Genomic DNA, 27,277 nt, shown 5'->3' with positions numbered 1-27,277 from the left:
AACACACTTAGCACCTGAGATACCCAGAGGGAGTTGGAGGCAAAAATTACAGGCTATATTTCGGTTAGGCAGGCAGAATCAAGAAACACTCAGAGACAGGAGTTCAAAAGTCAAAGGGCCAGAGCCAGGGTCGAAAGACACTGGGGCCAGTTGCCGAAGATCACACGGTCTAACAGTTCACGATTCAACGGAGCCAAAAATACTTCGATATTGTCAATGTTCGGAAGCAAAAGTTATAAGAAGGAGGGAAGACAAGGTCAAACCTTGGAAATGAAGAAAAAGGGATTCACCCCGTTTACTCAACAGAACATAGTACCTTGTTCCAATGGTGCAGCTGGTGCCCTGGCAGTTGTTCCTGTTGGTTTCCCGCAGACCCACCATTCCTGGAGCTTCGTCGAGAAGGGAGGACGTCTGAAGGGGGGCTGCACCACGCAGGGATGAGGCCGGCAGCAGCGACACGGAATAAAAGGTGCGCTCCTTAAAAACAGGAGAGGCTCTTCAGGTGGCTATCCGGACCACTACAGCAGTGTGCACCGATTTCGACCACGTAAGAGGATCCTCTGGCTGTAGAAGCTCAAGGGAAGAAGACTCCGGACTGGATCTTCTCTGAGTCGTTGAAGAGCAGATAGCTCAGGACTGCAGCAGGGCTTCACCGGGACGGGGTAGTTGCAGCAGCGGTCGTACTCTCCGCTTCTCTTTGGTTCCTTGTAGTTCCAGTGGCGACTCTAACGTCTAGCCCAAGAGACCTGCCTTTTATGCAAAAAAAACCCCATTCACGCAGCCTGGCTGTCAATCTCCCAGCAGGGGGGGTTGTCCAGCCCGGACAACTACCCTGGCCAATCATGACAAAGTGTGTCTTGGGTTTCCTAGGATACCCTGTGCAGGGGGTGACTACACCCCTACCTCACATTCAGCCCACCTAGACACCCAGGCGCCTTGAGGAGGGTTTCTGGGCAGAAGCCCGCCAAGACAGTGAACAAAGAAGGCAAACCTAGTTTGCCGCGCAAAGTAAAACACAATAAGGACTTTAACAAAAAGAAATGGTGAATAAACCCAAGCGGAGCCAAAAGAAAGACGATTTGGTCAAGCGGGTTTATGTTCGAGGCTACTATGATAGCCAAGAAAAGTACCACGTTTATCTAATATAATCACGGTAGAAAAGTTATGGTAGATACCACTGCCACCAGCCAAGTCTAAATGTTAAAAGAGCGAAACAATGCTCTAGGAGGTAAAGATAAAAAGGGATACGAGTTAACCCTTTTCAGTACTCCATGGAAGATGGGGTGTACTGGATCTGTGGTAGATTGACTAAGTAAAGTTAATGGTAACTTTAGCCTTTTCTGGGGGGAGTAGTCGCCTCAGAAATGGAGTCGAGCCGACCCCTACCTCGTGCTGTTCGGCTTGGAAAAAGATCATCAATGGACCAGAGTGAAGGGTTTGACTCCCCACCTGTTGCTAGCGGCCAGGGCCCTCTTGGTGATTAAATGGAAATCTGCAACGTTGCCCGGCAAAAATGAATGGATCACTCTAGCCACAAACATCTACCTAATGGAGACAATAACAGCCTCTCTACACGGCAAAGCCGCCCAATGTGAAGCCCTATTGTCGGACTTTAAAAATAAACACCACGTAACAGACTCTGAGTCCCACTCGGACGGAATTCCCGGCTCCTGATGAAAAAGTAAAACTCGACAGAATTCAAAGGAAAATAATTTGTGATAGGAGACTCCAGACCGACCAGACAATTGAAACGTGCATAAAACACCTATGAAGTCCCCACGCTTCTATAACTTTCAACGGATGAGTGCTCAATCATGGAAGGGAGGAGGGCGGGTAGGGTTCCTTAAGTCATGATGGACATACCCTGCTATAAGCAATGTAACGTATGAAGCAAAAGTTTGTTTGACATATCGTATATTGTCCCTGTCATACAATCATATGCGTACAACGGTGAAATGTGTAAAATGTACTTCATTCTGTTTGTTCCTCTGTTAAAAACTAATAAAACCAAATGTAAAAAAAAAAAAAAGAAATGGAGTCGAGGGATGTCTCAAAGACAACCCTGTGCCACGGCACTGAAGGTGCTGTGTGACACACACAAAGAAAGGGGCTACTGAAGTGGTGTACTTCAGAGTCCACAATCGCAAAAACAGATGGAACCACATAGCAAAACACAGGTAAGAGTGGGGGAAAAGCTCTCACTCTTACCAGGTGGAAAAAAATAAATTCAAGAAGTCCAGCAAAGCTGCTAGGGGACTCGCTAGGTGAGGGAAATTAGCCATAAATGAGAATTCTGCCTAACAGTCATGAGGCCATGTCCCATGGTTCGCTGGTTGGGGGAAGGCTGGCGCAGCATCTTGTAGAAGGGCGTGCCATTACTTCAGATGTGTGGGTTCTGGAGATCATAGGCCATGGCTACTGTCTTCCTTTCTGGCCGAGGCCTCATGACAATCCAAGCTCTCTTTGAAGCGTCCGGATCCGCTCCTTGCGCAGGAAATCCTACCCCTGCTGGAGAAAGGCACCATAGAACTGGTGCCTGTAGCGGAGAGGAACAAGGGATGGTATTCCCCATATTTTTTGATCTCGAAAAAAGACGGTGGATTGAGACCCATCACGGACTTGCGTGGTTTGAACAAGCTCCTCAGAAAGGACAAGTTCAAGATGGTTACTCTTTTTCAAGTCCTCCAGGCCCTTCAACTTCAGGATTGGTTGGTGTCTCTCGACCTCAAGGATGCTTACTTTCATGTGCCGATTCATCACAAGCACAGGAAATACCTGAGGTTCGCGGTTGGCGACTCGCATTTTCAGTTTTGGGTCCTGCCATTCTGATTGACCTCCGCCCCGAGGGTCTTCACCAAGCTGATGGTGGTGGTGGCAGCGTATCTCAGGAAAGGAGGGATTCACGTCTACCCCTACCTGGGGGACTTGGACAACCATGACAACGCTCTCCTGTGCAAGCCCTGGATCATCTGTCCGTCACCTGCCACTCCCTTCACAGGCTGGGCTTCTCCCTCAACTTAAAGAAGTCTCATTTGACACCTGCCCAGCGGCTCCAGTACATCGGAGCAGTGCTTGACACATCCCTGGGGCAGTGTTCGCCTCCCCAGGTGAGGGCTCATAACATTCTGCAGATGGTGGGCAGGTTTCAACATGCCCAGAGTCTCCCGGCGTTAGAGTTATTGATGTTGCTCGGCCTCATGGCATCCTGCATTATCTTGGTGCCAGAGGCCAGGCTAGGGTTGAGATCTCTGCAGTGGGCTCTCAAGATGCAATGGCCGCAGTCCTTCAGCAGGATGTCGGATCCCGTTCAGGTGCCGCCCTCGGTTTTCCAGGACCTTCCGTGGTGGGCCGTAGAAGGCAATCTGATTAAGGGTGCACAATTTTTGCTAACCTGGCCGGAGGTGACGATCGTGACGGATGCATCCCTCACGGGATGGGGAGCTCATGCCAACGAGTTGACAGTCAGCGGTCGTTGGTCTCCGTCGGAGTCCAGACTCCACATCAATCTGTTAGAGCTGCGGGCTGTCAGGCTATCCCTGAAGGCTTTTCGGCTGTCTGTACGGGGGGGAAAAATGTCCTGATTATGACGGACAATACAGTGACAATGCACTGCCTCAACAAAAAGGGGGGGCAGTGTCACTGGTTCTGGTTCTGGGCCATCCAGCAGGAAATTTCCATCTCGGCAGTTCATCTGGCCGGAGACGAAAACATGGCAATGGACACTCTGAGCAGGCAGAGCACGGTCTCTCACGAGTGGGAGCTGGCTCAGCAAGTTCTTTTGGAGATCTTTTCTCTTTGGGGGACCACACAAGTGGATCTCTTCACCACCAGTGTCAGCCGGAAGTGCGAAAGATTCTGCTCACGGGAATTTCCTCCAAAAGAGTCTTAGGGGACGCGTTCGTAGTGGAGTGGTCCTTCCCACTGCTGTACGCGTTTCCTCCAGTCCCCGTCATTCCGCAAGTGTTGCGGACGTTACGGAGGTTCGGTTCCAGAAGGATCCTCATTGCTCCGGCAGGGGGCCAGGAGAGCGTGGTACCCGGACCTTCTAGACATGTCCATCTGCCCTCCACGCCGTCCTACTGAGACGATCTGCTCTCACGGAGGGGGGTCGGGTTCTCCATCCCAAAGTCAAGTCCCTCAGCCTTCATGCTTGGTATCTGAAAGGTTGAGATATAGGGATTGGGACCTCCCTGAAGACGTGATGGAGGTGTTGCTTTCGGCCAGAAGGCCCGCAACAAAATCCCTGTACGGTTGCCGTTGGGAAAAGTTCTGCGACTGGTGCAGGGTACAGAATGTGGATCCTTTTCTATATTCAATTCCAGTGGTTCTGTCTTTTTTGCTTTTCTTAGCCCACAAGGGCCTGCAAGTGGGTACCATTAAGGGTTACCTGGCGGCGCTGTCCATGTTTAAGCGCTCGTCTGAGGAGTGTTCTTATTTAAGATTCCTTTGATTTCTAAGTTTCTAAAAGGGCTAACTAATGTGTTTCCACCGTCACCTTTCCAGGTGCCGGGATGGGATTTGAACTTAGTTCTAAAGTTCCTAATGGGAGCTCCGTTTGAGTCCTTACATTGTTGTCCATTGAGACTGTTGTCATTTAAGACTGTATTTTTAGTTGCGGTTACTTCCATTCGCAGAGTGAGTGAGTTACAGGCACTTTCCGACAAGCCTCCTTTCATGGTGTTCCGTAAGGACAGGGTTGTCCTTAGAGTTCGTCCTTCTTTTCTTCTGAAGGTTGTGTCGGAATTTAATTTGAGCCAGAATGTAATTCTTCTGGCGTTTTTTCCTCTTCCGCATCCTGGTAAGGAAGAGGAGAGACTCCATAGGTTGGATCCTAGGAGAGCTTTGAGCTTCTATCTCTCACGGATGTTCCGGGTCAGAGTGGATGATAAGCTATTTGTAGGATACTCTGGAAGGCGTTTAGTTCAAGCTGTTACCAAGCAGACCTTGTCCAGATGGATCATTTTGACGATCTCTGAATGTTACCGTTTGGCGGGTAAGGACCCTCTGGTAGGCTTACGGGCCCATTCAGCTAGGGGTGTGGCTGCCTCTACTGCTCTGCAGAGGGCTGTTCCCATTCGTAATATTTGTGATGCAGCCACATGGGCCTCTGTCCATACTTTTGTAAAGCACTATTCCTTGGACTCTATCCATGGGCAGGATTTGGCCTTTGGTAAGGTGGTCCTTTATTCTGCAATTTGATTGGGCATTCCAAAATTCTAAATTCTTTTCCCACCTCCATACGTTGGTTCTGCTTTGGGAGTCTGTCAGAGATGTGGAATATGTCGGAGGACACAATCCCCTCGAAGAACAAGTTACTTTCTTGCCTGGTAACGTTCTTTCGATGGGATGTTCCTCCGACGTATTCCACATCGAACCCTCCCAGCCAGTCCCTCTACAAAAGTTCTTATGCGAAAGCTGCTTACGTTTCTGCAAGGCTTTCTGTAGTCATACTGGCAGAAGATTGGTGCCACACATTCTGGGGAAAAAATGACAACTGAGGCTACCGGCGTCGTGCGTCCCACATATAACATCCGGTGACGTCGGCGCTCGACGGAGGCCCTCGAGGGAGAGCATATCGATGTCATGGACGCAGACGGCGAAAAAATACCCGAAGCAGGACAGCTGTGGACATTACTGTCAGAGATGTGAAATACATTGGAGGAGCATCTCATCGAAAGAAGGTTACCAAGTAAGAAAGTAATTTGTTCTTCGTTCTCTTTAAGGTCCCTTTTTAAAACATTTCTTTTTTTACTCTTGGTTCTGAATGACCTGCGATTTGCCGTCCTTAACAGATGTATTTTGGAATATCTGGATTTCTTTACAGATGTATGGATCGTTCAATTTGATGATGTATCAAGTTCAGACCTGTGGCGGCCTTACTGTACTAATTAAAATTGCAATGGCTAGTTTTTTCATCAAGGTTTGGGGGTCGGCACATTTTCCAAAACATTAACAAGGGTGCCAATCCTATGACTTTTCTGCTGTTCTTTACTCCCTTTATTTCTTAACAACTTTATTAAATGTGAATGCTCAGCTCTTTACATTGCCATCTGCATTTACCCCGTTTCTAAACAATCTTAATATTTGGTGTTTCTAAAAATAATGCACATGGAGATGGTCATTTCATGAGTGTGTGGCCAAGTGGATAAGCTAGCATTACTGAAAAGTTCTCCCAGTTGCATGGCCGCTAATATAAACTCTAGACCACATCTCTTCAACATATTTTGCTCTCAGGGTTCCTAACTGAAAATAGATATATCTCTAGTAATCATACTGACATTCTTTATTCTATACTGTGGGGGGAGTGCATCACAGATTTGGGACCAGTGAAAATGTAGAGTGTATTGTCCTCCTCCTGCAGCCTTCCAGTTTTGTAGGACATTTAACACTGACCGACATGTCTTGCTCCTTTGGTTGTACCTGCTTTAGTTTGCTTTATTATGCTATTGCTCCCTTTGTCTATGGAAAGGTTTCATTGAGTACTATATAGTTAGACCGTACTCCATAATTCTCCAACCTTGCTGCAGCACAGACGCTACATTGGGCTTATGATTTTCAAATAATTGCCTGAAAGTATAGGTGCCTTTTTGAAACATCTAACCCATGTTTGTGTTCTGGTTTTAAACAATTAGCCAATGTTATCATGATACAGCTTAGCTAAGGCATTACCTTTGTGTTTACTCACTGGTTTTTCGTGGATGACTGTTGCAATGATTTACAATATAATGTCATGTTCTCCTTTCTCCCAGCCCAGCCTGTGCTATACTGGTGCTCTCGCAACATGTCCTTCTGGAGCAGTATCTCCTTCAACCTGGCTGTGCTCATGAACCTGCTTGTGGCATTTTTCTACCCCTTTAAAGGCGTCCGTGGAGGTATGGTCTGTCTCCAGTCCTGAAGCAGCGTAGCTTTTTGGACCTTTTGTCTGCTTGTACTGCAAACTGACATTTTCCTCTGGGTGCTATGTGAGATTAAACATTTTGCGTGGAAGTTAATTCTGATGTTCTAATTCCTTTATTAGACTTTCTATTTCCCTTATTAGACTAATTTTCATAAACCAGCCCTACCTTCGCTGATGAGCCTTCAGTTATGTATTTGAGTGTTGTCATGGTTGTCCACGTCCCCTGTTATGTGGCACCCAGTTCTCTGGTTAACCTGGCTTAACAAAACATTAGCACCCTGGAAAAGGGCGCTGGGCAATCTGGATTCTCGGAATGCTGGCTGGATTCTCCGGTATAGGCCTGTGTTCCGAGCAGCACCCCCTTACCTTTAAAGTTCCTCTCCCCTCCCTCCCCCCTTCACCTCTTAGCACTCTTGAAGTTTCCTACACTGGTGCTAAGAGTGTTTAATCATTTTCTTTTTAAACGTGCTTTGCGGTTCAGCGCTGCACTCTAATGTCCCAACTCAATTCCCTTGTTGATGACATGACAGTCATCAGCATAGGAAACCGACTTAGAAACTATGGTGCCGAACCTCAGGGTAAGGTTTGTTTCTTTTTAAATTAAACACCATTAGCACCCAGGTAGGGAATTACACAGGTGTTAATGGCGATATGACCTTCGGCGGCAGGTTGACCTGTTGACCCGTTACCTCTGGTCATATCGCCTCAATATAATGTGGCGTTGACGAATCCAGAGTTCTCGACAGCTAATCTGTTTTAAAAAAAATAAAATTGTAAACTATGCATACAACACAATATAACAATGTTATGTCTTTTCTTCTACAAGGGTCACATTCATTAATGTAAACCATTAATTTTATTTTTGGACATCAGACCACATAAACACAATTAAAGTGTTCTGAACATATACAGTTACCTAACATAGAAATACACATCAAGATAGACGTGTAACAAAGAAAATGTTTAGTAATTGGGCTAAATACATTCTACACAGTACTCCACTTGCATATTCAGCAAGAAATATGGAATGGTTCTTCGTTCTCATATGGTCCAGCCACTATAGAGAGCGGGACCTGCACCAGAGAAACACTGATGGAGGTGGTCTAACAGTGATGATCTAGGGGAACATAAATAAATGTATGCAGTCAATAGTGTAATACTATTTGTTTGTACATTTCAGTTCTTTACAAGAGTGGTAGTTCAGAATAAGACCTTCTTACCTCTTTGATAATGATGTTAACATCAATAAAACCCCAACCTCTAATAGCAGGGGTTCAGTTTTAGGCAAATAAATGGGGGTTGGTGTTACTCATTGTGTACACAGTGAAATGAAGGTTCAAAAATCGAGGAAAACCCAATAAGACCTCTGACCTACAGTGTGCCTTGCCTACCGCATTGTCCTGTAGTGTGGTTGGTCTTCAGTAATGGCATCATAGTAAATTATCTGGAAGGTTCAAATACATGCTTAATAATTACCTGTGGTTTAACAGTTCATTGTGTGAAGGATGTAGGATTTTCACCCTAATTCTAGTTTTTGTTGAAACACATCCAGTAAATATACCCAGGCGTAGCGGGACCAATCAGATGCCTTTCTGACTGACATGGGCCTTCCTGGCGCATTTCAGCTGATTTGTATTTGGTTTAATACAGAAATTACCCTATTTGCGCAAGCCTTTACAGCAGAATAGAAACGCCCATTCTGAATGTATTTGCCTAACCCTGTAGATCAATGTCAAATAGACTTAACAAGATCATATTTTCTAGAGAAGCTTATGTGCACACTATCAATTAATGTATTTCCTGCAACAGTTAAACCCAGAGTGGATGGGGCTTGCACATGTCATCTTAGAACATGGAGAAATGCACATTGCAAGGGGATGCTTGTAACCTATAATTCTCCAGCACTGGAACATTTATAGTTTCACATGCTGTTCAATTTTCCCCACCGATAGGCTGGCAATCTTCATTATATAAATAGCTGTGCATTGTATAAACAATGCACTGCCTTCACTTTAGTGATATATCGGAGTCCTTTTCTGTTCATGTGCACTGTGGCCAAATAGGCACCCTCTCAACTCTGGAATCCATTTAACAATTTCTTATTGCAGGTCCAGAGTTGGGAGTTGTCTATACAGTTCTTGCTTCTTATATTGCTTCTAGTTACCTACAGCATTGTGTTTCATCTCATTTTGAAGAGAAAGAGAGGTATTTTTATATTTAAGTTTTCAGAACTTTGGCACTCATGGAAAGCTCATCGTGGAGTGGATTAGTAACACCCCATTCCTCCAGAGTTGACCTCTCAAGTGAGTCCCTTATCCACCACGACTGAACTAAAATCAAGGAAAGACGTTTCAGAAATTGCACTACTTTCAATCTAAAGAACATTTATGCGGATGGTAAGCGTGAGGAGTGTTTTTACTGATTGTATCTGGACCACAACATGGTATCCTGTTCCATGTGTCCGTTTTTTCAAAAAGTCCCGAAGAGATGGTCACAGGATTCGGGCAGCCAGGCTAAATGAGGGGACCATTGCCTCAGAATCTGCATCCATAAGAGATGTGACTTTAGCCCACCCTAGAAAACCCTTGGAAAGAGCCACTTAACCTAAAAGGGCAATACTGCATTAGGAACCCTCCAGGGAGAAAAGGTGAGGATGGAGGATCCTGCCCGCCTATTAAAGAGGATCATAAAGCCGTGCCTGCATGAGAAGTCATCCTCTTCAGGGTTAAAGGCTCACAAGTCGGTGGATCCACCATCTAAATGTCCACCCACGAGACCATTGACAAAAGACACACAGTAGACTAGTCTGGCTTCACCACACAACCAAACACACGTACACACAGATTCCTCAGCCCTTAGTGCATGTGGGAGAGAATTTGATTGCTTAGCAGCAATGACTGGGAAGCTTGTCACACCTGCTTTTGCACGTTTGAACTTAGGTTGTTCCAGCCTATTGGTGTAATCGGTTTAGGTGGGCCTAGCTGAGTGAGTCTTGGCGATTCTTTGAACCAGGTAGGGCGGGGCAGATTTGGAGCTGCATCTGTGGGTGATTGTGTGTGTCTTGAATGAGATTATTTCTTGGATGGGGAGCCAGTGTACTGTTCTACGGGCAGCTGATATGTGTTCTGATCAGGGAATGTTCAGGGCTCGTAGGGCGTTATTTTGGATGGACTGGAGTATGTTTGTTGTGGGCCGAGGTACCAGCGAATAGTACATTGCAATAGTCCAGCCTAGCGCCCACCACTGCGTGGGTGATCGTTGGGACAAATATCTGTAGAGAGAAAGGGGTCTGGCGGCGTTTAGGAGTTTAGTTGAGTAGGCTACTGAGCAGGATATAGCGTTTACTTGGCATGAAAGGGAGAGTGTGGCATCAAGGTATACGCCAAGGGTTTTTACAGCTGGTGAGACTGGGATCAGAGTGCCATCGATGTTGAAGTCTGGGTACTTGGGATCCGATTTGTTTAGCACGGCTGAGGGACCAATGATGAGAACTTCTGTTTTCTCATCATTGAGACAGAGGCCATGGGTCACCATCCAGGCTTGGATGGTGCGTAGGTAGGAGTCAGTGTGGCAGCGGTGTAGGTGCCAGAGAGGGGGAGGAGAATTTTTTTGTCGTCAGCGTAATTCGTATACAATATGCCACGCAAGTCCAGAAGGTTGAAAAGAAGCTTTGTGAATATATTGTAGAGAGTCGGCGAGACGCAGGACCCTTGGGGTACACCGCATTTGATAAAGGAGGGCGCAGTGCAGGCATTCTGTGAGAATACCTTTGTTACTCTTCCCTCTTCTAGAGGGGAGGCGATCCAGGATGCCGCTTGCAGGGAGGAGGCGGCTGAGGTGAGGTGGTGGCATAGTATATTGTGGTCTCCAGAGCTCTGGTTCTCTCAAGGCTGGGCTATTGCATTAGCCTCATCCTCAATCTGTCTCTTTGCTCTCTTCGCCCACTTCAACTAATCCAGAATAGGACTGCAATACTTATCCTTGGCCTCCAGCCCAGGGACCGTATATCTCCAGCCCTAACATTTCTCCACTGGCTCCCGGTGGCTGCAAGGATCAAATTCAAGACCCTCTGCATCATCCACAAGTCTTTCAAGGGCCTGGCACCCTGCTACATCCAACTCTCTCTCCCTAAATACCTCCCTGCTAGAGCCCTTCGGTCCTCTAGCTCCAACTCTCTACAGATCAGATGTTTTTCCAAGCAGAGGGTGGGGGATAGATCTCACTTTTTGGCAGGTGCCTCCCTATGGAATGTCCTCTGTTGAGGAGCAGGTGGACGTATTATCCAGAACTCCCACCCCCTCTCTGCCGTCATACTGGAACAGCAGGCGCAGGGCCCTGTATGGGACTCCATGTATTATGTCTATACCACATAGAGTGTACGAGAGACAATATACACTCAGACAACCGGATCAAATGTATCCTTGCACTGAAGGAGTGGAAGGATATTGTGTAAGGGATGTCAGCACGCACCACTGGATATCATGGAGTGCTGAGTGAAATCTGATGTGGGCAGAGTGATGTCATAAAGAAGCTATACGCAGACCTACTGAAACAATATGAAAATACTGAAGTGTAACGATGTAACTGAAGTGCTGAGAGAAACATGTACAAAAAGATAATATATATATTTTTTTTAATTGTAAAACTTCAGAACAGTAAATCAATACTGAACTTTTGTTACATTGTTGGGCATTCATCATTGTCAGTGCTCATTTTCCAAAACATTTATTTTTTCAAAATCTGAGCCGAAGTCAGAGTCAAAATCGAACTCAAGATCAAAGTCATTTTCTTGACCAAAATCGTAAGGCTTATTTCATCTTAAAGTCAGTCAAGAAGCTCATTAGCAGTTTGGCCACAGTTCGAGTCTTTTGATCTTTGACCGTCTAATCTTTTCATTTCACTTTCTGTTCAACACTCAGAATCACGTATAAATAGTCAATTAATTGACATGATTACTTGATGTTTTGGCCTGCAGCAAAGTAATTCCACCATTCTTCCATGTCATTATTTTGTGGTTTAAAGCTACTCAAGTGTAGGTTCCGCGGACTGTTTGGTCCAGTGCAAGCAGTTATTAAATGCTTTAAAGACTCAATTTCTCCAGTGTTTCAGAATCTACAGATGTTATCAGTGATTTCCTTATTCCGTCTTAACCACAGCATTTCCCTATTATTCAGAGCATTTAGCCTGAATCTAAGGAATTGATTTCGGTGGTGACGTGATGGACTATTTAGTAGATATTTCGGGGGATCATGTAGCTTAACTTCTCCTCTTAATGATGGAAGAACAGTTTTAAGTTTTCTGCGCTTTTCTGAATTTATAATCCAGTCCCAGATTTCAAGTATTTTTTTTTTTTTTGCATTTTGTGGATGATCAAGTAGCTCCAATCTGCTTATACAGGCTGCTTCCATGATGGCATCTAGCTTTAGCTACCATATTTGTATTAGGTTGGATTGGGCCCCTTTATTTTCAATTGCAAAGATTCGATATGCCGGAATTTTCCCACCAAGATACATTTTCCTTGAGGAAGTAAGAGATTTCCATATGATGGCCAATTCATATCTCAGTGCAATCATTGAAATATATTTAGGGAGCCTCAGGGCTTGGCACCAAAACGTGCCTTCTAGTCTTTGCCATAAATTATAGTCTAAATTCTAGCCTGTTTCTGCTCCAAAGACAATTGTTGGTAAGACCTTCTGAAGATAGAAGGTCATTATTGGGGCAATCGTGAATTTCCCGTATTCTTTGTAAATTTTCGCGCCTTGTAGGCCAAGTTTTGTTGTTCGGTCTGTTATATCTTTGGTCCATGCATCTTCACAAATTGAGTCATTGAACATTATGCCAAGGTATCTTATTGACTTTACGGTTTTTAGTTCAGTATTTGCAATCGACCATCTACATTTTTTGTCTTTTTTTCTTTGCGCTTTGCCAATGCAGTTAATCTTTGTTTTCTCTGTGTTTATCACCAGCTCATTTTCCTTCAGATATTCATATAAACGATTCAGGAGTCGTTGCAAAACAATTTGGGTATAGTCGGTCAGCACCAAGTCATCCGCATAGACGAGGCATTTCATTGGGGTTCCATTTATCCTCGGAGGAAAGCTTTGAACTGTCTCCAGCCAAGAGGGCACGTCAGCTATAAATAATTTAAACAATTCAGCTGCCAAGGGGCAACCTTGCTTAACGCCTTTAAACGTTGATACTGGCTGGGACAGATTGCCTTGCTGGTTCACCCTTATTTGCACCGTTGTTTTTGCGTGAAGAGCTCTTAGGGGTTCTAATATTAAAGATGGACACTTCCACTTAAGTAGTTTTGACCACAATCTCTCACGATTTATTCCGTCAAAAGCCTGCCTCAAGTCTATAAATGCAAAAAATATCTTTCTCCTTGACACTTGAGCCTCCAACTTTAGGATGTTTAATATTAATAAGTTTACTTCAACTCCCACTCTCTCGGTAAAGCTTGTCTGATGGATATCTGTTATCCCTGTTTAGATTTCCATGTAGCAAGCTTCTGTCGAAGGAATGAGTCAAAGATCTTCCCAATTGTGTCGAGAAGGGCAATAGGGCGATAATTTGCAGGATCATCCCTATTGACCTACTTATAAATCGAGACGACAATTGCCCTCAAGCACGAGTCTGGAACAGTCTTGCTGGAAGATACTTTACGAAATAAGTGTTCAATGATCTTTGCCCATTGTTCCTTGTGTTTTTTTAACATTACATTTGAGATTTGATCGGGATCGGCAACTCTAGAGTTTTTTAGCTTTTGTATAGCCAATTCAATTTCGTCTCTTGACAGCATTATGTCCCATGCTTTGGTTGGATGATGGACTTCTGGCTGGATTTCACTTCGTGGCTTCTCCTAAATCTGAGAAAAATACTCTTCCCATTTCGAACTGGCAATTTCATTTATACTTGTGGGCAGGGATTTCGTGTTTCCATTATTTAAGATTGCCCAGATGTGTCTCGTATTTTTTGTGATTAAGTGTTCCAACATTATTTCAGCACGGTTTTGCTCCATTTCCGCTGCATGGACTTTAAGCCAATGACGATATGCCTGACATCTTTCTTTAACTCTAATGTATTTGCTTTCCGCTGTTTGCTTTGTCTTCTTGTTTTGTCGCAGATCTTTTCTTGGATCCTTTTTTGCCTGTAGAATCTTTTTACTAAATAGATGTTTGTGAGTGTGGCCGAGGATTCTTGACAAGACAAACTTCGTTGTAAAATCCATCAGCAAAGGTGCGTAGTCCACGTCCTTTGATTGATTTAATGCAAAAAGTAGTCTTTCAATTTGTGGGCCGTTTATCCTCAAACGATTGCCCGCTGCATTTGTTGACGATTGGGCTTCATATGTGGAGGCTGCTTCATCCCAATCAGGCTGCCAAGATAGACGTAACAGATCATGGTCACTATTTGTCATTGCAATTACTTTTAAGTCGGCCACCCTTTCCAAGACATTTCTGGAAGCCCAGATGTAATCCAATGTGGTTTGACTTTGTGGTCCTTGCCACGTTGGTTTACATGGCTGATCACCTTTTGTATTGCCATTTAACATTGTGCAATTTCTAATTGCAAGAGCCTCTGACCAAATGTGCCCTCTATTAGGAAGTGCATGGTCTGGAATCCGCTGGTTTATCGCTTTGCTTTGGTCGTATTCAAACCAACTGCAATTTAAATCACCACAGAAAATGACTGACTGATTGTTATAAATCAGTATCGCTTCATCAATTAAAGAGGTTACTGCGTTTATAAAGTTCATTGTGGTTATCATAGCTGGATTCCAATATCCATTTATTAACAATAAATGTTTCTTCCCGCTATTTTTTGAAGCTCTTATTTGCACTGTTGTTCCTTGGACAAAGGGGTTGGGATTATGCGACTCCAGAGGAGTGAGCCAGTTATGAATTTTCAACAAGGTCACAAGACCCGAAAAAGGGCGTCCCCTTGCATTTTTTCCAGCAGGATTTTAAAAGATACTGAATCCATCACGTGTTGGTGGTTCACGTAACCATGTTTCTTGCAGACATACTGCAAGAATATCATTCATTGGTACCTCAAAATGGTTGAACAGGTGAACAAACCTCATGTATTCCATGATAGCACAGTTTGTACACGTTCGTCCCTCATCAATCAAAAGATAATGTAATCATATATACAAAGAAGAATTAGTTAACTTCTGGACCAATAAGTGTAAATACGCAGCAACGCAAGTTAGATGACACATAGAAGCTTGCTATAGAGGAAAATATAACGTGGCAAGGACGACCATGAATGGAAAATGAACGCCGGCTTGTGCAAAGATTCAATTCAGCTACCTCAGCAACAGACTAGGGCTGCAGAGTCGGGAGACGTTGGAGAATTAGCTTTGTGTGCAAAACGAAGAGTCTGTTGGCCTGGGATCAAGGATGCTATTTCATGGAATAGCTGCAAAGCACATAGAGAGGCAAACGGATAATCCATGGACATGAGACATATATCTCTTAGATTAAAGAAGAAGAAAACATTTGCAAGAGACAAACAATTAGACAATTAATAATGCTCCTACAAGATGGAGTGAGCAAGTCTCTAGAGGCCAAGAGGAGCAATGACAACCAGCATAATTAAATCAAATAGCAGTACATATGAGGTTGAAATGGACAAATTTGTGTTCTCCTCACACGTGATTCAGAAGTCGAACACAAGGGCTATTCATTAAGCTGTGGATGAAGATAGTGATGTGCTTACACTCCCTTGAATGTCCCAGAACAGAGAGCAGCCTCAAGGTCAACTACAAACGGGACACTCTGGCTCGTGGTCGCTGATGAGCGATGATGGACTAATTGGCAAAGTGGGGAGTAATCTGACGTGACTCGAGCACCTGTTTTGTTTTGCTTACGTGCTGCTAGCCGAGCCGAAAGCACAAGGTTGGGTGGAAATGCCAACCAATCAGTGGGTTTATGGGGCTCCCTGCTATACAATGTTGGATAGACCAATCCGCTGCTATTTTGTCCGCTATAATCAGTATTATACGCATTTAGAGGTAGTTCGGGGCGTGTCTTACCCATATGTATTCTATAAGTAGATATGTTCCCCTAACCAATCCCTCCCGTCAATAGGTTTTACAGTTTGACACTTAGGATGTCATAGATGACGCATATTGGGGTATAAAACCTCTCTGTAAGTGTGTGTGTGTGTGCGCGTGTGCACGCGTGCGCATGCATCAGTCCGATGTCTGCCAGTTGACCCTGCTTTATTAAATTGAGTATCATATTCTTTGAGTCTGCCCGGTTATTTGGTCTGAGATCTTTATTGGTAATCCCATCGAGCACAAGAGGTTTCAGGTGCTAGAGCACACCTCACTGCCCCTCTCAGACTTGAGCCAGACCTCCATAAGTTCCAGAAGCTTCTGAAGACCCTGCTCTTCTCTACTTCCTTCCCTCTCGCCCTCCCTTGCTAATGCCCCCATCAGCCGCTGCAACTGGCGGCCTTGTCCCTTATGAGTCTTACAGGACACCAGGGCCTCTTTGACCAGTCTATACCAGTACCCCGCACCACCAAACCAGCACTGCCCTTCCAGACCCCTTCACTGACTAGTCTGGTGAGTTGGGCATTCCTCCACTCCCGGTATCCCCTGGCACTTGCTCCCCTGGGGTCACACCAGCACTTGCCTAGCCCCTGGGCCCTTTCTTCCTTCTTCCCTTCCCCCTGTACATTTTTATGCCTTGACCGTCACTTATCAACCCCCCTTCACCACTCGCCTCCCCAGCACTTCTTTTTACTGCACTTGCACGATTCAAATGCCACAAGGCCTAGCAGGACTGTTATTGTTGTTTATCTCCCCTGTTCTCTCAAACCCCCGTCCCTATCCCCCAATGCCCCTTTTGTCTTGTGGCGCCTGGGAAGACCATTTAGCTGTATAGTTTGCCTTATAAATATTAAATAAATAAGTGGACTTCCTGCTCATGCTGAAATCTCATATTATGAGACTTCATAACAGTACCAGACAACCCTAGGCGACCCAAATTCAAATTCGATGCATACAGCATCTGAAAGAGCCATGAAGGTTGGAGAGACTGCTACCACCAAAAACAAGCACTCCTACCCCATTTCAAAGCATAGATGGCCATAGAACTGTAGAGAAAACCCTCAACGCTCACACCAGATAAAGTACAACCCACTAGGCATAAAGACATCAGGACACATCTTGCGAGAAGAACAAGGTTTAAACTCATGGAAAGACAAATACAGAGTAGCAAAGAACTCTACTATGCACAGTGTTTTGTGTTTGTTTGGCCCTGCGGGGACAACACAAACATTTGCATCTCCCTCAGCAAAAACAAGTAATTGGACTCACACATACATCATATAAGATTATAAAACAATTGGCTCCTTTTAGGCCCTTTATTTATATCATATATGTATAGATACCAATAAACACACACTTAGATATATAAAAATGTTAATATAGGTTGCATCACCGTCATGCATGAGGCAGAAGAAAACTTTATCTTGGCCACCAACAACACTGCTTTGTCCCTTAGCAGGTAGGCACAGGGTCTGAAGCGGAGAGTCCTCCCTTTCAGCGAGACTGCATCACCCGGGGGTCCAGATTCCAAATAACTCTCACTACAATGCTCACTCCTTTATGGGGGCATTTCCCGCCCTTCACAATTGCGTTCTGCTCTCGGCCGAAGAGCAGATCACAAGTCGAAGGGGCATAGGGTGGAAAAATCCAGTTAGAAGTGGAAAAAACCCAGCGCTCCTCTCTCTCGCATTCATTCCCAGACCCCTTATAATGCACCTGCTGTGCGCTCTGACTCCCTTTCTGTATTCGTCTTTCAATGGACAATACCATAACTATTCTCCACAGTTTGCTTGAATAATATTTACGTGACCTTGCCCTGTTTTCACTGCTACTTGCTCATTCTGTGAAGCTCGCGGAAACGCAGACTTTATTACTGTGATGGAAGAAGAGTGTTCAAAATAGCTGCGCATCGACGCCATGTTATTGTGGCTCGCATTTTTCACTCTAGCATTACACACGGAGCGTTCTGTCGAAAACAGGACGGCAGCTTGTAATGGAGAAAAGTGTCACAGCTGACGTACATCACATAGGGTACAAATCCATGTAGCTGGTTGGTGCGACCCTATACCTAGGCGGCAAGTTCCATATGGGATTCCAGGTCATTGGTCCCAGTTACTCCTGTCCATCTTCTTCCACGTGGGGTTCTTCTCACCGCGTCATCGGGTGCAGGGCTTGGTAATTGCCAATTAGGTGTGAAACACGTAACATACCCTATCTGTGACCTAATGTGCACCTGGTACTGCATCCAAAAAAGGGATGGGTGGAAGGTTTTGAATTAATCTGAACCACTTGCATTGCTCTGGGCAACTTTCCACACCACCTTTTTTATCCCGTCTGCGTCATTGCAAAAAGGGTCCAGCCATATGCAAATCAGTCAGTTACTGCCACCAAGGGGGCCCGCGCTGCCCCAAACTGCTAGGCCAGGTCCCCTTTACATGGAAACACAAGCAACCCCAGACATGTTTCGGCCTTGTTGGGCCTCCTCAGTGAAATGCAACTTGGTTCTCTTTGGCATAGCGAGCAAGGGACCCATGTCTGGGCATACCCTCTCTTGCATAGGGAGACAAACTGAAACCAAAAAAAGTGATGGGTGGAAAGTTTTGAATTGATCTGAACCACTGGCGTTGCTCTGGGTAGCTGTCGCGACCCTCGCCCAAAACCCCCTCTGGCAAACCCATTGGCCAGGTGGAGTCAGTATTCGGGCCTCTAGAGCCTGGCATCCTCTTCAAAAGCCCTCATGGGGTCAGTCCTGGCGCCTTTGGCGCCAGGCTCATACACCATGAAAAACAATGTGCTTGGGAACTACTTTATTGTATTGTCAGCCAACATGGAGGCATCCACATAGCTTGGTTCCTAAGAAACAAGCTATGCGGTCTAGTGTTTTGGGTGTGGTAGCCTAGGAACTACTTTACCTGGACTATTTTGTTGGGGCTATTTAAACCACACCCGAGCAAGAGTAACTTCCACACCACCTTTCTTAGCCCGTCTGCACCATTGCAAAAGGGGTCCAGCCATCAGTCAGGTACTGCCACCAATGAGGGTAGCCCTGCCCGAACTGCTTGGCAAGGTCCCCTCTGCATGGATGGAACCTAGCAGTTCGGGCTGGACTGCCCCTTTTGGGGTGGGACCAAGCCTGATTTCATATGGTCTTTCCCCTTCTGTAATGGCTTGGCAGGTGAAGAACAATGGTCTGGTTGGTTACCCAGAGCAATGCCAGAGGTTAAGATTCATTCTAAACCTTCCAGCCATCACCTGTTTGTTTTTGCTTTGTCACTTGGTGCTGTAGACACGAGCGCAGAAGTTTCTTTTGAGTCATCCTAGCTTACAAACCCCAGCTCGATCCCAGGCGCCTTTGTACTCTTTCAGGTCTTCCCATCCTGGACTTTTAATGTGTTACTGTCCTTTTCTGGCACCTCACACCACAAATCACAGGGGCTTCAGATATTTGCAGGGATATTTATAACAAATGGAAGTTTTATAGTCTGGTGTCTTGGCACTGGCTGGCACTTTGCAATGTTGGGGTCGTGGGATGGGGAAATCTGGACGCTATATTAGGGTTTTTGCTGGGTTAGAGGCTTGTGTCCTTCGTGGTTTAACTGTTCACTAGGAGCTCTCAGCCCCCTCATGGCCATGCTGGGCAAATTCTTTAAGGGTTACACATGCTGAGAGTATGAGACAGTGAGAGTTTGATTTAGCCTCCCCAACTACTGCCCAGGCTGCATCCTGCTCCTGCCTGTGTTCACATACATATCCCTGTGTTCTTTGCCTGGGCCTGCTAGCTGTCCTGGCTGCAGCGCAGCACCAGGCCTCGGTTTCAAGATGGCTGTCATTTTCTCAGATGGCGTTTTATGTCTAATACAGTCCACACCCAGTCTCCCTATAACCTACCCCGAATACAGCTTCTATTGGCACTCCCCTGTAATCTCCCCATGCATCTACAACACAGTCTTGTGTAGAGGAGTAGCCAAATGCCTCTACCGGAAATCCAGCCGCTACCTTGCCAATATGTTGGGAACCGGAAATTGCGACAAGCAAAACACCAGTAATGATGCCTATAACACGAAACGCCTTTGAGTCCAGGTATCCATTGAGATAACTGTTCTTCATGTGGCATTGAAGAGCTGACGCCCTCTTAGGAGAAGTTCCAGAAGAAGTGTAAAGATGAATGAAAGAGGAGATTGGTGATGTCACATGAAGCAAAGAAGACGTGCCAAGAAGAGATGCCAAGAGAGAAGGTTAATGAACCTTGTAGAATCTGATGACAAAATAAGAGTCTAGTAACATTTCATGTGCGGAATAAAGGTTGCATGTGCGAAGAACAATGAAAAAAATATAAGTAGCTTTATTACTGTACGCAAGTAGACTAAGTAATCATGAAGGCGGGCTATACGTAGTGAATAGACTGCAGGCGGTGCACCCAGTATATATAGGTGTATAGAATCTGGATGTTCCACTTCGCATTTTAGCAAGCCAGGACCACAGTAGTAAAAGAGCTGAAAGTGTGGCACAGCAGAGAAAAGCAGCTGAAGATGGAGGGAGAATCAAGAAGGCTCGTCTGGCACAGTGTCAAGTGTTGAGGCAGCCAAGAAGCTGGTTATCTATTCGAGAAAGATACAATGTACGTGAGAAGCGAGGCGAGCTCCTGTTGAGGTGCCATGGAAAAACACTGAGTGCCAAGTTTTATTAATTTAATAGTATTAAATGCGAAGATGCAGCTAAAACACAGTCTCCTGTCACATGGGGTAGATGGAAATAGACTTTGGGCAAGCTACATCGAAACTGAGGATAAGAACGTGCTCTCACTCCCTTCTATTCTCAGGCGCAGTGATACTTTGCAAGTCCAAAGACAATTCGATTGGCAGACAGCAAGGGTGATGATGGATGATGGGCTAATTGGGTGGCGAGGCATGGTCAAGTCCACCCACAAGCACCTGGGTACCAGCTTGCGTGCTGCTAGCAAGTGGAATTGTCATGACCCTTAACCCTGGCCCTCACTGGCAAGTCAGCCTTCCAGTTGGGGCCAGGTCAAAGGCCTTAAAACCTTATCCAGGACTCTCTTGGCGACAGGCTCAGAACCATCATGAAGACCAACATTAGAATGGGACTATTTACTTGGGACTATTTAACTTGGGGGGGGGGGGGGGGAGAGGGTTCAGCCAACATGGAGGCACCCACATAGCTCAGTTACAAGGAACTGAGCTATGCGGTCTAGTCTTTTGGGTGTGGCAGGCCTGGGACTATTTTACCTGGACTACTTTACCTGAGACTATTTAAAACGCACCCAAACAGCAGAACATGCTTCGTGTTATTCTGCTGTGGGCAGTGTAACGCTCACCGTGTCCGGTTCTTTGATGCCAGCTTACCTGAAACCAAGGACCTGCAGAGAGAGAAAGAACACTACGAAACTTACCTGTAACAGTATCCTGTCTTCAATCCATCGCCGACTTCAGTTCCACTCACCTGAAGGTACGAACTCCATCATCCGACACCGCATGCAACCTGGAAAGAGGAGGAAGAAAGTCAGCATTAATAAGCGTTTACTCAGGTTTCCTCCCGAACAAAGAAAGCCACACAATTCCTACCTGGGTAGTAGTCATCTCCTGGTCAGTATCATTGCTGGAACATCACAGCGCTCGGCGACGAACATCGCGACCTGCAAGGAGAGTAAAGACACAGGTTAGCAATAGAAAAGACGAAATAGCGCCGCGCATCGCGCATTACTCACTGGACAGCATCGCGCACACTGCGCTTTCGCCTACCGGCCCATGCTCATCTTCAAACTGCATGACCACACCAATCATTATTCGAACTAAGAGGAACATAAGAACTGCATATAAAGACTGTAAAGCAGCAAACCTACGGAGTTGCAGCAGGCCTGGATTCCCACTGGGGGCTTGCACCAGTGAAGTAACTTGGTCGCTGCTCGCCCCCCACATCTACGCGCCCCTGCCACGAGGAGCCGGACGGAGAATCCACCTTTTACAATATTAAGATGAGGAGAAGGCCCAAGGGTGAGGAAGGAGTTGAGGCCAAGGGAGAAGGGAAAACATCTGGTATTGAATCCAGCTCTCCTATATTGCAGACCCATCTTTAACCAGAGGCCTTACCAAGGGACCGGGAGAGGGTTCGAGAGTGTAAATCATCCAACCAGGGCTGCGTGGCGTCCCTGTAGATACCAGGTGAGCGTAACAGGAATATTCCAGAAGGCTACAAGCGTGCCAACCAATTATAGAGGGAGGTTGTAGCAAAGAACCCTATAGTTTAAGAACCAATGAAACGTTGTATATTTGATGACAATGAAGTTAACTTGCACTGGGGATGGGTATAGAAGTCCACCTGACTATAGAGACCCAATCATAATCCTATCCCCCATAGAAAGTATACCTAGATGTTCCCCGCAGACCAAACACAGTCCCAGACAGGTTTTCCTAGTTTGCCACATAGTATGACGTCAGTGATGATGAGTTTTTGCTATAAACCTGTATTTTTCCATGTAAAACATTGAGAGATATGCTGAGAGACTTCCGTTGTACTCCCTGTTTTAGACAATTAATATTAAAACAGCTAAAATTTTGCCAACTTCCTGAGTCGGTCTTATTATTGGTGTAAGAGTAAATTCTGCATCCCCATCCATCCAATAAAGGGTTACCTCGCTTAAAGGGCCTACGTGTTTACTTGGGCCTCTGCCACATTGGAAACCTTTTGGGGTACTGGGACGATCGTCCCCACTTCCCAACATTCCCCCCTTTTGTTAATGGACCTAATGCTATACGAGCACTGTCCCTGAAGGGAGCAAGGTGGATACCTCAGTTGGACACATTGGAGCATGGACTTAATGAGGCATTACCGACATATTGGTGAATGCATCATCTTTGTGTGCCAACAGGCAGGCTTGATTTCAGTGCCATCCTTTTCCCCCACAAGTGATGGCCTATCTGACTACTTATTCCGTGGGACCGAGCCATTTGGCCATGTTGGTTTTCGGACCACCTGCCATTTTGCCAGATAATCTGACAGGAATGGCCTTTATTTCTTTTTCTTGTCCACATGTAAAGTCTATGCTCATCAATCTGGATAGGATTCGCCTGTGGAACAACCCCCCAAGATCTTCCGGTTCAAGGGAAACACTGTCTCAAACCCATTGTAAAAGATTTGAGCTCATGAGACCCTGGTTGCTGATTGTGCTGAACTGAAGTTGGGTCTGGATTACTTGGTATCTAGGATGGAGCCTGGCTTTAAAGACTGTGGACATAATCTCTCCACCCTTTGAAAAGTCCTTATACCTGCGATTTAGACTTGGCAATCTCCCTGTAGCCTCCTTCATGTCATCATCGAGGAACTTGACTCTGCTACTTGCCCTCCATGCAAGTCCACCAACAAAACCCTGTTGCACTTTTTGTTAATTTGTGGAAAGACCTCTTGTCTGAGACGCATGTATATGAGACCTATTTTAAAAGATACAGAATTCATCAAGCAGTGCCTGCCAAGCGTTATCTAAATCAGTGTCTGCATCCTAAGGTGACTTTCTCTACAGCACGCTATATTTATAGGGTGTGGATTCTGCATAATAGGGCACTGAAACAAAGCCGCAATAGCTCAGTGAATACTGTTTAAACTGGATGTGTTTTAGCTATTACGTTTTATTGTTTTTATTCTACATGATTTGTATTTGTATTTTATTTATTTATAACACGCAAACCCGCATGCCCGGAGGCATCCAGGCGCAATTTCTACAAGGTTATTTTGGGTAGTTTGGAGTTTATTCAAGTTCTCTTGGCTGGTGCCTATGTAGAGGGCACTGCAGTAGTCGATTTTAGCCATGATGAGGGTTCTCGCTAGTGTGACACTGTTGGAGGTAGTAAGGAAAGGTCTGCAGGCTGCAATGAGCTTGCATGTGTATGCAGACGCAGATCTGACAGCATTCGTTTGTCGGGTTAATGATAATGTAGCGTCAAGGTAGAACCCTAATGTTTTAGTGTCTTTTGAGACTCGAATGTTATTGCCGTCTATGGTGAATGACTGATGTCGGTTCTAGTCTGCTCAGGCGTTGTGCAGTGCCCAAGATCAGAAGCTCCGTCTTGTCGTCGTTTAGGCACAGCTGGTGTTGGGCCATCCAAGCTTGGATGATCAAGTAGACGTCATTGAGGGCCTTGGTGTCAGCTAGATAATCGCCAGTGATGGGAATGAGTATCTGGGTGTCATCCGCATAATTAGTGTAGGAGACACCCAGATAGTTAAGCACATCAAAGAGTGGTTTTATGAAGATGTTATAAAGTGTAGGTGACACACAAGACCCCTGAGGTACGCCACAGTGAATTGGGGAAGGGTTGGCGGCTGCGGATGGGGCAAAGACTCTCATGGATCTGTTGCTCAAAAAGGATTTGATCCAGGCTGCAGCCGAGGATGAGAAGTTAGCAGCGGAGTGGAGGTGCTTGCAAAGGATTTGGTGATTGACCCAATCAAAAGCGGCCGAAAGGTCGAGAAGTAATAGCATTGCTAGCTTGCCCTTTATTTATTTATTTATTTTACATTTATAAAGCGCTCACACAGCCCGCAGGCATCGAGGCGCTGTTACAGGAATTGTTAGTTTTTCTTAGTTGTGTAATTGTGTTTTTTTTTCTTTGTCTTAGTTACGTATTTATAACGCGCTTAAACACTCAGAGGTTTCTAAGCGCGGACCCGGGGATCAAACCTGTTGTTGCTTTGTGTCGTCTTGCTTCCAAGACGCGCACGCTGCCGCTGTGCTATCCTCCCGCCCTGATCCATTAGGACCTCGATTTGGGTTTTGAGGTCTATTAACGCAGTCCCCGTCCCATGTCTGGGGCGGAATCCAGATTGTCGTAGACCTAGCATGTTATTGGATTCCAGATAGTTTTGAATCTGAAGGTATGCAGCACGGTCTAAAATCTTAAGCAGAAATGGTACTGTTGTGATAGGTCGGAAATTGGTAGGAATGCTTGGGTCGAAGGATGGTTTTTTGAGCAGAGGGATCACCCAAGCGTCCTTCAGGTTATCCGGGACAATACTGGTTTTGAAGGACAAGTTAATGAAGGCCGTGATGAATGGGGCCAGCTCATGCGCCGAGTCCTTAATAATAGGGGCTGGGTATGGATCACCTTGGCAGTTGGAGGGTTTAATTCTGAGAATTATATTTTCTACCTCAATGACGGTGAGCGGTGAGAATGTAAATGGAGTGGTGTTAGCAGTATCTGGAGAGAGGGCCTTGGCAGGGGAAAGAGCACGGTTATCGCGCTTCAGGCTGTCCTGCTTATCTTTAATTTTCGCTTGTAGTGTGGAGATTTTATTTAGTAAGGCTGCTTGGATGTTAGCACACCATTTACTATCTTTCAAGCAGGTGTCGGGGGGGCGACTGGAGTTTCAAGCTCTTTTAGGATTTTGAAGAGTTCCTTAGTGTTCGAGTCAGCTTGAATAATGCGGTTGTTGAGAGATTCCTTTTTTGCAGTGATGATGGCATCTTTATATGAGAGTGAGGCAAGAAGGAAACCATCTTTGTGCTCGTCAGAGGGATGGCTTTTCCATCGATTTTCGGCACAGCGTTTCGCTTTGCGGAGAGTTCTTAACTGTGGGGTGAACCATGAGTTAAAATGAGATTGTAATTTGGCCTTCCTAAGTTTGATAGGTGCTATAGAGTCAATAGCCGTTAGCATTGTTTGGTTGTAAGTGTCTTCTAAGGACGTAGGGTCAGAGCATGTGTTGATGGCTGCGTCAAGGGTTGGGAGTAACAGTGGGAGGAGTTTCTCCTTAGTTATATCTTTTTTGCTTCTAGTCGGGAGTGCTGGGGCTATTGGAGTCGGGATGCGTGGGGTTGCTTCAATGTTAAAGGTTATGACGTGGTGGTCAGACCATAAACAGGGGGTGTTGCTAAGAACCTTAATGTTGCAATTGGAGCTAGCTAACCAATCAAGAGTTCTCCCTTTGAAATGGGTAGGTTCTTGAATGTGCAAGGTGAGGCCAAGATCAGTTAGTATGTTCTCCAGGTCGGTTGCCACAGGATCCTTTAGGTCACCAAGACCTAAGTTCAGGTCGCCTAGGATGATTGTGATTTATTTTTAGTATTGTCCAGGAGGAGGGTGGAGATTTCACTGGCAAAGGACGGTGCCGGTCCCGGAGGCCTGTAAATAAGGTGCAAGGTGGCCGTTTGATTGGGGTTGAGTGCTAATTTGACTGACAGTAGCTCAGCTGATGCAAGTTTGGCATCAGGTATCACTCTTAGGTCAAGCGCATTTTTGTGGATGAAGGCTACACCCCCACCTCTAGAGTGGGCAGTGGGGCGGTCACATCGTGTGATGCCGTAGTCCGGCGGTAGAGCCAATGCTAGTAAGGGGCCAGAAGCAGCATGAAGCCAGGTTTCGGATATAGCTAGGAAGTCAAGGTCAGACGTGGTGATGAGGTCAGCTATATCAAGTGCATGTGCGGTGAGGGATCTGGCATTAATAAGGCTACCCTTAAACATGGGCAGTTTAACCTCTGTGGTTGTGGATTTGCAAGTAGTAGTGGTTGGCGGTGAACCAAGTGGAGGTAGTAAGGTTTGCTTCGAGGTGTTGTTACGGGAGTGACGTAGGCGGAATCCGGTGCCTAGTCTCTTATTTCTGAGAAGGAAGGGGCAAGGTTGGTTAGGTGTGGGTTTCTTAGTGAAATGTTCCAGCCATAGTGCAGGGTCATTAAGGTATTGGTTGATCTGTCCTCCAGCAAGGGCTGCCGGGCTCATTCTGGGAGACGCCATAACTCGTGGGGAAGCAAGACTGAGAGGAGGCTGATCAGGTTTAGGACGGAATGGTAGGGTGGTTACCGTATGTAGCTGAGAGGCTTGGGCAAGTCGTAGGGCTAGAGTGTAATAAAGAACAAGGAGAGCGCTGATGTACATGATGGTGGTCCTAGTTACCTGAGTAGGAGGGAGAAAGCCAGGAGGGCACTGCAATCACATGCATAAATAGGGGTCACCTGGATTCGATTTAGCAGTGAGAGGCAGAAAGGCACAACAATCATATGCCAAATAAGGGTCACCTAGATTCGATTTAGCAATGAAGGGCAGAAAGGCACAACAATCATATGAAAAATGAGGGTCACCTAGGTTCGATTTAGCAATGAAAGGCAGAAAGGCCTAGGTATAGGGTACAACACGCCTCAAATGTGGTCAGGAAGTGACCATAGGGTACAACGAAATTCAAATGTGGTTAGGGAGCAACTATAGGATACAGCACATTTCAAATGTGGTCAGGAAGTGACCATGGGGTACAACACAGCATACAAATAGGTTAAAAGCCATAGTCGAGGTACACAAATGTTAGGTGCGA

General features: G+C 45.7%; 1 protein-coding gene across 7 annotated transcripts in view; it reads left to right on the top strand.

Moving 5' to 3' along the window:
- The window catches only part of ITPR1 (inositol 1,4,5-trisphosphate receptor type 1), a 3,145,915-nt gene that overhangs the window by 2,450,970 nt on the left and 667,668 nt on the right, over window positions 1–27,277 (top strand). For all 7 annotated transcript variants that reach the window (XM_069643506.1, XM_069643503.1, XM_069643505.1 and 4 more), the window contains one exon: window positions 6,750–6,872. In XM_069643506.1, coding sequence (XP_069499607.1) covers window positions 6,750–6,872 — 123 coding nt within the window. The remainder of the gene's footprint in view (window positions 1–6,749; window positions 6,873–27,277) is intronic.

This window comes from Ambystoma mexicanum, chromosome 2p (genome assembly GCF_040938575.1).
Source record: "Ambystoma mexicanum isolate Mex_15411 chromosome 2p, UKY_AmexF1_1, whole genome shotgun sequence".
In the NCBI taxonomy this organism is placed as follows: Eukaryota; Metazoa; Chordata; class Amphibia; order Caudata; family Ambystomatidae; genus Ambystoma; species Ambystoma mexicanum.
Note: the sequence above shows the minus strand (reverse complement) of the source record. Positions and strands in the feature narration are given on the sequence as shown.